This window comes from Cololabis saira, chromosome 11, assembly GCF_033807715.1.
Source record: "Cololabis saira isolate AMF1-May2022 chromosome 11, fColSai1.1, whole genome shotgun sequence".
Classification (NCBI taxonomy): Eukaryota; Metazoa; Chordata; class Actinopteri; order Beloniformes; family Belonidae; genus Cololabis; species Cololabis saira.
In genome coordinates, this window is record NC_084597.1 from 27282253 (window position 1) to 27294759 (window position 12507).

General features: G+C 37.3%; 1 protein-coding gene across 3 annotated transcripts; it reads left to right on the forward strand.

Annotated features, from left to right (window-relative positions):
• The first annotated feature begins 33 nt into the window (after positions 1 to 33).
• nt5c2l1 (5'-nucleotidase, cytosolic II, like 1) lies at positions 34 to 10541 on the forward strand. 3 transcript variants are annotated; one of them, XM_061733396.1, is made up of 17 exons: positions 34 to 255; positions 1599 to 1672; positions 1823 to 1940; positions 2027 to 2122; positions 3982 to 4073; positions 4182 to 4239; positions 4348 to 4441; positions 4558 to 4611; positions 4694 to 4777; positions 6982 to 7017; positions 7093 to 7200; positions 7290 to 7356; positions 8037 to 8207; positions 8296 to 8347; positions 9352 to 9412; positions 9761 to 9937; positions 10023 to 10541. In XM_061733396.1, the coding sequence occupies exons 1-17, from the start codon at positions 194 to 196 to the stop codon at positions 10095 to 10097; spliced, it is 1479 nt and encodes a 492-aa protein (XP_061589380.1). In that variant the 5' UTR covers positions 34 to 193; the 3' UTR covers positions 10098 to 10541. The 3 variants fall into 3 exon arrangements, with proteins under 3 accessions (XP_061589380.1, XP_061589381.1, XP_061589382.1); XM_061733397.1 differs by having other exon boundaries at positions 36 to 255; positions 1574 to 1672; XM_061733398.1 differs by having other exon boundaries at positions 150 to 292.
• Positions 10542 to 12507: the final 1966 nt, after the last annotated feature.

The following is a 12507-nucleotide window of genomic DNA, read 5'->3' on the forward strand; positions in this document are numbered from 1 at the left end:
ACAGTGCGCGTTAACATGCTGCACGCAGCATCGCCAACCGGCAGAAGGGTCCACACGTCATCAGAGAAAACACTCGAGGCCTCGCCCACAGCATTTTAATGAAGACGTCAACTTCTAGTCCGATGAGTGACGGGCATCAGTGTTGACCTCAGCCTTCACAGCTGGAAATCTGCGGACTTCCTTTGAGGACGAGATGGACGTTCTTCCAAGCTTCTCCCATGAGGAGTCGAAGGTGAAGACAGACTTTGACAAAAAGTGAGTCCTATTTCTGAAGTTCTCAGTAACACTAGAGGCAATTCAGACGGCCTTTAATTTGAAGATACATTTATATTAACATGGTCAACATTTATATATAAAAAAAAGCTTCCATGCCTGATTTATGATGCAGAAATCCTTGAATGTCAGAAGATCTTCATCATAAATAATGACATCAACAAATTTGAATGTGTCATGAATTCCATCTTTCTCTGAAACTTTGCATACCAACTTAAAATAACTGAATCAGCAGATACTTCAGGAGAACCGGCTATAGTGAGCTCTCCCGCAGCTGAAACATTCCTCCTCTGAGTTTAAATTTGCTAAACTGATCCCAGGGGAAATTCACAAAACAAGAAAGAGCCTGCAGGTAAAATAATTGAAGGACCCCTATGGAGTATGCATGGACTGTCCATTAGAACTGAGACTGGGCTGTCAAAACCCTCTATAATCCTGTCTGAGAAAGTACAAGATCTGCAATTGATTACTGCAGGGAATCATTTGGGGTTTCAGAGCTACACGAGAAAAATACATCAAGCTAGATAATTAGCAGCCTTTTAAAACAGAGAGGGTGATAGTATTGTGGCACTGATAACATCACTCCCCCACCCAGCCCCACCCCCACGGAATAACAGCAAGAGCTGAAACTGGAAGGAGGTAATTGATGTGTATTCTGATATCTGTAAAGCAACTTAAAGCAGTGGTTCCCAAACTTTCTGTGCCCAAGGCACACCAAAGGACAAATAAAAATTTCAAGGCACACCTATTGTGCAAAATAGCTAGCTTAGTTATCACTAATATCATCTGTTTATCTGTTAAGTTTATTATTTACTAATGCCAAATAAGATATGACAAAGACAACTATTCTACTCATGAAATATTTATTAACAAAATACTTCACAAAAATATTTAAACTTTATCAAATTGGACTTCATCAAACACACCCATTTCAGGAGGATGTTTTAAAATAGTTTTTAGATAAAGAGTTTGCCTCTGTATTATGGAATGAGTGCATTCAAAGTAGTATATAGTACATTTAAATTATTATTTTTGTCTAGTTGTATACTATATTGCAGTAGGCTATGGTTGTCACAAAATCCCACGGCACACTTGGACTTGCCTCAAGGCACACCAGTGTGCCGCGGCACACAGTTTGGGAACCACTGACTTAACGCATCATCACTGTTTAATGAGTTCTCAATTCGCATTTGACATATTCAGATATGGCATCCACTATAACAGACATCACATTTGAAACCCACAAAGAAGAAAATTGTAAATAAATAATCTTTTGTCTTGTTGTGTGTGCACATTTCAGCCGTGTTCTTGTCTTTGGATCACAGGGTGTTTGCCAACAGAAGTCTGACCCTTGAAAACATCAAGTGCTATGGCTTCGACATGGACTACACGCTGGCAAGTGAGAGACCTTTGCAGCATCTTGAGCAGACTGCTCGTCATGTCTGCTCGTGAATCAGGACACTACAAATATAAAAAAAGAAATTGTGAATTTTATGGAACAGCAAACATTCAGCAGTAGTCTGTTAATGGTTTTGTTTTGTGTTTGTAGTGTACAAGTCTCCTGATTATGAGAGCATGGGCTTCGAGCTGATAAGAGACAGAATGGTGTCTGTTGGTTACCCTCACGAGCTTTTACGCTACACATACGACCCCAGCTTCCCCACAAGGTTAGTTTTAAAGTTGTCTCTGTGCCATAATTAAAGTCAGATAAATTGTCTGGATTCAGTTAATGGTTTCTCTTTTCTCCTATCAGAGGTTTAGTGGTTGACACCAAATATGGAAACCTCCTGAAGGTGGATTCCAACGGCAACGTCTTAGTCTGCAGTCATGGCTTCCGTTTCCTCAAAGGGTAAAGTTAAAACCCAAGACAAGACAGTACAACATCTCATTTGCACATGCCTTTTTTTTTATTTCACCTGCATGGACTCTTTACCTGTGAATTCTGGAGTTCGGGTAAGAGGATCCAATCATAGAGCAGAGGACAGAAACAGATCTGAAAAATAAATATAAAATGTAAATTGTTCATCAGACGATGCACACCATAATGAAGAACTTTGGAAGAAGTATTTGGTGTGAGTTGAACTCAAAGTTTTAAAATTCAGATGCAACACACCCTGTCAGTATTTATTTAAGTTGTGCTCTGCAAACAAACCAAATGTCATTGAAAGTACTTTACAAAGTGAGATTAACAACAACAATAACAATAATTATTATAATAGCGGCAGCACATTGGGCCTGCTCTGTTTGAGTTTGCATGTTTTCCTGTTCTTCTGTGAGCTTCGTCTGGCTGCTCCTACAGTCAGAAAACCTCTAATAGGCAGCAGCAAGTACAAACGAAAAGGTTGAGGATCATTATATTTTAAGGCAGACTGGACTCCAAGAAAAGGAGGGAAAGCTTCACTAGTTCCTGTTTTTAGAGGAAATTTGAAATGTGTAGGTTTGTGTGTGTGCCAGGCACTTTACAATCTTTTTTCTTTACCTAACATTGATGTCAGAAAGGTTGTTAGAAGAGCTCAGGGTAAGACAAGGATCTACTTGAGTTCTTGTGTGCTGTTTTGTCCATCCATCCATCCATCCATCCATCCATCCATCCATCCATCCATCCATCCATCCATCCATCCATCCATCCATCCATCCATCCATCCATCCATCCATCCATCCATCCATCCATCCATCCATCCATCCATCCATCCATCCATCCATCCATCATTTTCAGTCATATTCAGCGGGTAAAGGGGTGAGGTAAACCCAAGACACGTCACTGGTCCATCACAAACTGAACAAACAGCTGTACATCCCCACTCCCACAGACAATTCAGATTACCAGTTAACCCAACATGCGTGTTTTTGGATTGTGGGAAGAAGTTGCAGTGTTTGACAAAAGTCATCTTTTCAAAGGAGCTTGTAGATTTCAGTGTGTAATATTTGTTGGAGATATATTGGCAAAAAGTTATGCCATGTTACCATGTTCTCAGTTGAACTGAGAACTGTTGTGGCTACATTACCTCAGAATACGTACACACATTATTCAGAGATGCCACAGATCACCCTGCTTGCAATGCACTGAAGCCCCTTCATACTTCAGCTTCAGTGAAGCTGTAAACACTGCAGATTTTATTTATCCTCAATAATTTCACAGTTAAAATCAAGTTAAAGCAACTACAAAGTTTATGTACCTCATATAATGCAAACATGCTTCATTGAATAAAATTTTGTTGCTTTCTTTTTTAAGTAATCAAGATATTGGATTAATGATTTATGCTTTGATTCAATCACACCAATGATGTATTACAACATTAATTTAGTATTTAATTAATTAAATGTATTTATTTTCCAAATCTAAATATTCTGATTGAATTATATAGAAATTTGTTTAAAACTCTGTTTAAGTGTCAAATACCCACTAGTCTGTATGTGAGGGAGGAAATGTTAGTAATATTATTTCATACACTGAAAAGCATTAAATGCAATACAGCAGACCACCATCCACCGTGAGGTTAACTTACTATCAAAGAAGAAAATTTGGAGTTTAACAGATAGGTTAGAATAAAATTTAGGAACAAATGATAAACACCCAAAAGGAGCAATTTTTAAAATATCTGTTCTGTGATTGAGCAGAGGAAATTAAGATACATTTTGTTAAAGTTTAATTTTTTTTCTGCGTGTTTGTGTTTTGAAGCAGCTCATGGTTGTGTTTTTGGTCCATAGGGAAGATATTCACAACTACTACCCCAACAAGTTCATCCAAAGAGATGATACTGAGCGCTTTTACATTCTCAACACTCTCTTCAACCTTTCAGGTACAGAATAAAGTCCTCTTATTGTTGTCTTATACATGAAAAAACATATTTTAGTCTTGCAAATGTGGTGTTCAAATTCATATGGAGAATGTGCTTTGCATCTTGCAGAGACTTATGTCTACGCCTGCCTGGTGGATTTCTTCATCAGATGCAGCAGATACACAAAGTAAGTTTCAGTCTTCCTTTGAACGTAAGCCCTAAAAATAACAACATTGTATTACCCAGTGAAAGTTAATGTTCCTTCTTGTCCATCAACACTGTTGCTTTCTTTCAGCCTCTTGAAAGGTTTCCAACACGGTGACTTGTTCATGTCCTTCAGGAGCATGTTCCAGGATGTTCGCGATGCGATGGACTTTATTCATGATACAGTGAGATATGAATTGTCATTATGCAGCATTTTTCAAAAGAAACTCAGTAGGTATGTACCTACTTCTTTGAGTCTGTATTCTGAAATGTTTGGATGGCATGGGCGTGTATTGTTTAGGGAAACCTGAAAGAGCAAACCATCAAGAATTTGGACAAATATATTGTCAAAGATGTGAGTAAAATTAGCATCTAATACATCAATTTCAGTTGTATAAAAATGGATGAAATACTGAAAAACCATTGCTTTTCTGCAGCCAAATATCCCTGTGTTGTTGACAAGACTTAAAAAAATGGCAAAGGTTTTCCTGGCCACCAACAGTGATTACAACTACACCGAGGTGAGTGTAAAGTCTTTGTTTTTTGTCTGCATAAACATTAATGGTTAATTCCAAATTTGGCAAAACCTTAAAGCCACATATATATGCATGTTCATCTTATAAAATAGTATTTTTTTGTGTGCATGGGTGTGTGTATTTCCTTCACCAGCCCTCGTTACAGTTTACCATGTTTTATTGACCCCTAAAAACAAAACAAAAAAACTGTTTCTGTCAAAGAGAACTAAAATCTCTCTAGGTGACACATACATGTATCATTAAATGCTCATACATATGTAAATATAGCAATATAAAGTCATATACATGCAGTCAACTATACACTTAATTATACACTTATAGCCATAATGGACTATATATATATATATATGTATATATATGTATATATATATATATATATATATATATATATATATATATATATATATATATATATATATATATATATATATATGAAATATGAAATGATTAAATAAATAATTTTATATAAATAATTTTATAATTTTTCTTTTAAAAGGGATCAAAAAATATAAACAGTCACAACAATAATAAAGCTAATGATTTCAATGGTAGTTCTAACAATAACAACATTATCAACATTGGTTGCTGCCATGCTCGTCATATCAGGCCGTCCCAGACACCCCCTGGCACGCTGGCACTGGCTGTAGTCCCTGAACCAGGGGGGCCCAGCCCAGGAAGAACCTGTGGCCACTGCCACCCCCAAAGCCACACTACTGCCAACCAGAAGCCAGGGCATGACCCTGGTGACAAGGTCCACAATGAGTGTATTATGTATAATCTTATATCATGTCAGGACTGAAGTCCCATGGAGAGAAATTATTATCATAATTGTCACAAACTTGTATTACAATTTACAAATTTGTAAACAAATCAATCTGAATATGACTTTACAAATTCACACTTTATAAATGATGAAGTAAGTATTAATATCTGATATCTCATCCTCAAAGATGTGATCATTTTCACACTTTTTGAGACTCTCGGTGTCTCGCAGATTCATGAAGACATGCTGCATTTAGGTGCTGTTGAGCTAAGACTTAGTGCACAATCACAAGAATGATGGAGTATCACAATACCTCATTACCTGCAATGTATATGATTTGCAATTTGAATATAATCCTAAAAACAATATTTTAGATAATATGAAAATGACATTTTCTAAACTCAAAAGTATGGCACTCACTGTGACGTCAAATTCAGCCTTGGCCACTTAAACCAAAACTGCTGGTAGCAGCAAAATATAGCCTTGGCCCAACTAAATGTACAGGTTGTTAGTCTGCTCAAAAAAGATTAACACTGACCTTAAATATGTTTTTGTCTACTCGAATCGTAAGAATGAATAATCCTTTGTGCCTTAAAATCATTATGCATTATCATTGTCATTCTGAATCGAGACACCTCATGTATGTTTTGATCCTTTTACATGCAACTGTTTAATTACTGAATCTACTGAAATCTCGATCACTTCTCCAGTCTTATTCTTGGTAACTTAGACACTCAGTTTCAGTCCAGTTATTCACCTAATTGGAAAGAACACATTAAAGAGCATTTCATGAGTTTTTCCACGACACTCACTTCATCATCAATTAGAAATTAACATTAACATACCGTAAGCTTAACTACTTCTACAGTTGTTTTTACTATCAAATTAACTTATTCTTATGAACTAAGTTTAGATCAGTGGTTTTAAAATTAATAAATGTAGGCCTATGTGGTATGATGTATGGGTCATGGCTCAAAAAAATGTATTTCCCTCATTAAAATCCCATGAAAGCCAAGATGACCCAGCTTTTCCGCAGCACTTAAACACAGCATGAAAGTGTTGGTCTGCAGGAGCTGAGGCTGAAAAGAGTCTTAAATTCCACATGTACATGTGAGCTGATCTGCACGCAAATGTAACCTTAGCAGTAAGCACCAGGCCATGCAATATATAAATGCTTATCGACTAAAATGCTCACATCTGTGAATTTCAGAGTAAAAATGTACGTTTTCTAATCTGATTGTAGATGTATTGTACATGATTTCATCTTGCTCTCATTCATGCGTGGATTTACAAAATGTTAAATACACACAAATTGTTTTTAAGCATTTGTAAACTGTGTGATGCACATTTCTGCCAACTAAGAACAACTTCAAAATTCTCTCTCCACTTATTCTTACATGCTTTTTACCGTCTCTCCTTCACTAAGGCCATAATGACATACCTTCTTGAAAATAATGTTAAGGTAAGGCAACTCTGACTTTGGTGAGGATGTCTAGAAAAGTGATTCGTATGAATTTAACATTAATCTTCATTTCAGTTTGGAAGCCCAAGGCAGCCCTGGCAGTCTTACTTTGACCTTATCGTCGTGGACACCAAGAAGCCACAGTTCTTTGCAGATGGGACTGTGTTGAGACAAGTGGACACGGTATGAAAACTGTCTCCCGGTGAAGAGTTCATAAATTAGAGTGGAACATCTGTGGGTTTTAATAACAGTCTGTTGTATTTTGGATACAGAACACAGGAAAACTGCGCATTGGGACATACACCGGTGACCTGCAGCATGGAACAGTTTACTCTGGAGGTGAGCTGATCTTAATGTCCACCAAATTAATAAGAACAACGCAGGGGTGTTACCCAGGACTTTTACACTGATGAAATTAAAGACGTGTCCCCAGGAAGGATGTTAGCATCTCAACTAGGCCAGTTACTCTAATATTGAGGGAAGAGGGTAATGCTTAATTAATAGTAATAAAGTTTATATTAATACATCCAGTACATCCAGTTTGACCTGTTCTGGGGATTTACTGCTTAGGAGGTTGACTTTTCAAAGACAGTAGTGCAGCAACTGGGTCTTCACTCAAACCGCCTGTGATGTCACATGTTTTCTGAAGAGTGCTTTTGAAACCTGTGCAACTCCACTGTGCAACGCCATTGTTACAAATGTGGGAAATAAACAGAGCTGGAAACTCAAACATGCCCACATAAGTCTACATACACACACATCAACTTATTAAGTAGATTCTTAGTTCATTTTTAGGGGTTATTTAAGAGTTACATTTAATATTGATCTTCTGAAATATCAAAATAGGGAATTCAACCCATATAAATTAGGACTTTTTTTAAAGTAAAACAATTTCAGTGGGATATTGGCATATGAATTGAAATATGAAGTGCTCACTAATGCCATCGTTGTGCATTCATATGAGTTGTATTTATGTACATTGTTCATTCATGTAATATGTCTGTTCTTTTTACCTGCAGGATCCTCGGACGTTGTCTCTGATCTGTTGGATGTCAAAGGTAAGGAGATCCTGTACATTGGAGACCACATCTTCGGTGACATCCTCAAATCTAAGAAGCGTCAGGGCTGGAAGACCTTTTTGGTCGTACCGGAGCTCACCAAGGAGCTGCAAGTGTGGGAGGAAAAGAAAAGTATGACGACTTGATAAGGTTTTTAATCAACTTATTACTGTCACTTAGTGGTTTTCCAAAGTTGTGATGACCTTCTCGGAATTTTCAGATCTGTTTGAAGAGCTGAAACGACTCGACGTCTTCCTCGCTAAACTTTACAGGTGAGTCTGCATCCATCTGTTCATTTGTCCTACTTTATCAAGACTTATTCAGAACTTCTTGAAATGGTTACAAAACTCAAGTGAACAGCAAAAAAAGACTTAGCTTCAGCTAAACTAGGTACAGTTTGTAAGTGAATTTAGTATAAATCCATTTGTTGATGTACAGATAAATGGCAGTTTCGCTGTCACAGCTGTGTTGTCTTTCTGTTCTCCACTGGGCCCCTCTTTTGTTGATTTATATTTTCTTTGATTGCATTCAAATGCAACTGCATGCATTAACAGATGGATTTCCGTACATTTGCGTCGCATGAGCTGTGGCCAGCAGGGGGCGGTGCAGCACATTTATTTGACTTCTGTACACGTATGTGTTTCTGTGCACATTTATAAAGGAAAGCAAAAAAATACATAATTGGTAATATTAATTAATTTCATAATCAACTCTAAATGAATACATCTATTCCTTTATTGTAACAGTATTTACATTTATTTTATAATGTCCCAGATGGAGTAGCGCGAGTGAGATGTTTGTGAGTGCTGAAGTGAATACACTGCAATCTGTTTTGAGAAATGTAATGTACAGGTTTATCGGTCGGTTAAATTATTCTGATAATCAAATTGTTGTGGTACTGGTGAACATTATGTACAGTGCCACACGCTGCATGCCTCTGTTTTGGAAGAATTGGTATAAGTGTCTTTTAAAATTAGTCATTAGACTATTTTTTATTTCTGTGTTTTTTAATCTTTTTGTATTGTGTGTTCTTATTTGTGTTGTCTATCTATCTATCTATCTATCTATCTATCTATCTATCTATCTATCTATCTATCTATCTATCTATCTATCTATCTATCTATCTATCTATCTATCTATCTATCTATCTATCTATCTATCTATCTATCTATCTATCTATCTATCTATCTATCTATCTATCTATCTGAACTATAAACCAGTTGATAAAACGGATCAGTTGTTTTTGATGACTTTTCTTTTCTTGTGTTGTTTGCAGGCACCTGGACAGTGGCAGTGAAGAGTCTCCTGACATCAGTGCCATTCAGACAAGAATGAGGGTAAGCTCCACATGTTCTTTTTGAAGGTTTTTCTGTGTGTGGTGGACTGGATTCAATAGAAAAGAGTTATTGCAGCATTCCTCTTTCAGCTGCATTGAAGCTTCTTTAAGTCATTTTGGTTGCTGGGGAAGTTTCAATTCCACATGAGTCATTAATAGTATTTCAGCACCCAAAAGAAATGTCGATTAGGAAACAAGTCTTGTCTTCTTGTTTGTACACTGGCAGTTGGCATCTGTTATCAAGATAAGGACATTCTCTGCATGAGTCTAAAAGTGTAGACCTCTTAGTTGCATACAGTGTGATTTCAATGTTACAGCAAAACATTGTGTTGTTTGCGTGTGTTTTCAGGTACTGACCCACAGAATGGACATGTCCTATGGCCAGATGGGCAGCCTCCTGCGCAGTGGCGCCACTCAGACCCTTTTTGCCAGCCAGCTGATTCGCTACGCAGATCTGTACTCTTCAACTTGCATCAACCTGCTGAACTACCCCATCAATTACCTCTTCATGGCTCCTCCAGTCCTGGTCAGTCCAATTCCCTCGTTCATACACAGAAAAGACATGCATGCATCATTTTTCTAAATTTCTGCTGCTGCTGCTTCTTTTTCAGATGCCCCACGAGGCGGCTTCTCAAAACTCTGCCGAAGTTGCTTCAACAGAGCAGAACTTTGCCACGATTAAATAAGACTGAGGATTGCCTTTGATGAAATAACATTTACTATACTTTTGGAGTAAATTACCTTTTTCCCTCTCTTGATTTGCTGAAGATTAACAATAGAGAAGACACAGAAGGAGGTTTGATGATCTTCTTCATGTCATGGACAGTTATGCACAAATGAAAGATTTCTTCCTGTCATGACGTGCATCTTTAACAATACTGATGACTCTATATGCTGGATTGTTACGCTATTCAAGGTTTATCACATAAAACATGGTGACATGCCTTTGGGTTTAAACAAAAACAGGCTCAGGGTTAATGTAAATAGAGTGTGATAAAGAATAGTTGTGCAAATGTATTATCTAATCTAATGTTTGTGTAATGGTTGTTAAGAAGAAATATCATCTACTGTGTGGCTTCTGTTAAATTATTACAATAAAAACAGACCCATTCCAGTTGTTTCCACTAAAATAGCTGAACTCTATGTGTTTTCTGGTGAAACTGCAGTCATTTAACAATCATAATCTTACACGTTACAGGAGGTTAAAGAAAAAGTTGCCATACGTATGTTAAAGCAGAGTCCAGATCCGCGGTTGCGAGAAATTTGCAATATCACTGGCTCTGTCTTTCACAAAATAGAGAAATTCCTTATAAGGTCGTGGTCTCCAGGCAGGGGGTTCCTAGAGGAATTTGACCAATCAGAAGACTCTTCAAGACACTGGACTGATTTTTGTCGTTTCTGGAAGTGTCAGTCTGAAATAATTTCAGCCTTTTGGAGTTGAGCTATAGGTGCAGAGCTACTCTAGATGCACCAAAGTTATAAAAAATATATATAAACAAATAAAGCTGGAAATTAGCATTATATGGCCATTTTAATGCTTTTGTCTTATAGAAAGCAGTAGCAGTGGTGGTTGTTTATAACAATACTGGCTCTGTAAGTATTGCTGAGGGGTTCTTTTAAACCATGTGCTCCAGCCTTGGGATGGACTGTCAGCCCTGTCCAAGGTTTAACCCTTTCTTTTGTCTGTAAGGAGCTGGAATGTGCTCCTGCAGACTCTGCACAGGATTAGGCAGGTATCGAAAATGCATGAATGAATAATTAACAACACCTGAAAAACCTGTCACTGTTATTGTAGGCTATGTTGTGAAAAAATACACAAATCACGTGAAACTAAGGTAAACCACAAACCTCAGTTAAATAAATGCCAGTGATTGATTGTTAACGCTGCTGTTCTTTTTGAGTTTGGATAAATTGACCCGCTGGCGTGTTTGCTTGCTGCACTACATCAGCTGTCCACGGGATGGCGCTTGATCATTTCTGCAGCGGCTCTGAGGATCAATCCCTGTGAGGCTCCAGATCATTTTAGTATTCATTACAGCTACATTTGAATTTCAAACCACATGACTACTACCTATCCATTTACTGTTTGCTGCCTTGCCCTGACACCATATCCCATGTATAGCAAATGGATCCTCTCATCTTGAGTCAGGCAGATTAAACTGATCTGTACCTCTGTATAGTTCACAATAAATGAATAGTATTTTACACTTGTTATTGTAACAATATGAGGTAATAAAAGGAGCTTCAGACAGGATATTTTTTAATTAACAAAAGCACTGATTTGTATTTGTAAAGCACATGGAGTGACACACATACTTCCCCCTCCTCAATGATGTCAGAAGTCTTGTTTGGATGATGCATCAGTTTTTTCGTGTTGTTTTCCTGCACAGCTGTTTCCATGTGAGTTTTTATATAAAACACGTTTCATCTGCAGGAAAACTTTAAAGCAACTGTGCTCATGTTCTTGCTTTCATCTTTGCTTTCACCTGCAGCATCAGCGCTATGATGATGCAGGATGCAGTGATGACAGGAAACAGATTTACATTGAGCTTTATCCTAAGAAAAATGACAAAAATCCCAGAAATAATGGTTTAATCACCGATGTATGATGGTGAATCTGAGTTTTTGTGCTGAAAAGGTGATGGGTCCAGCTATAAACAGAATTTCATCACCTTGAAGGAGTTAATTAATGTTGAATCTGTGGCTCCATGTTTGTCCGATGGCGATTTTCTTTTCAGATTTCCAGGCGTTTTAGCTGCATGCTGCGTTGTTTTGGTTTTTCTTGTTAAACATGAGTCCCTTTCTTTCATTTGTGCCTCATACTAAATATATTTCATTTCTTGTGTCATGGCTATTTTTGGTTTGTTTGGATTTCTCTGGCCATTGTCTTCGCGTCACCTGTATTTACAGTATTGAGGCTGTATCATTTTGTTCATTGTGTTATGTTTTATCTTCCTGTTTACACAAATCACCATCTCTCATTTCTCCTGATTGTACTGTTGTTTACAATTTAAACCCTAATTTCAGTTATTTACTTTAGTTATTCAACACTTTCATGTAAAAAGAACATTTGATTATTATGTCAAAGTGAGTTGC

Excerpts from the sequence above, each read along its gene's own strand:
- nt5c2l1 (XM_061733396.1), top strand. The coding sequence starts at position 194 with ATGGACGTTCTTCCAAGCTTCTCCCATGAGGAGTCGAAGGTGAAGACA. Across the intron at positions 1,941-2,026 it reads GACCCCAGCTTCCCCACAAG|AGGTTTAGTGGTTGACACCA; the intron begins GTTAGTTTTAAA and ends TTCTCCTATCAG. Across the intron at positions 2,123-3,981 it reads GGCTTCCGTTTCCTCAAAGG|GGAAGATATTCACAACTACT; the intron begins GTAAAGTTAAAA and ends TTTGGTCCATAG.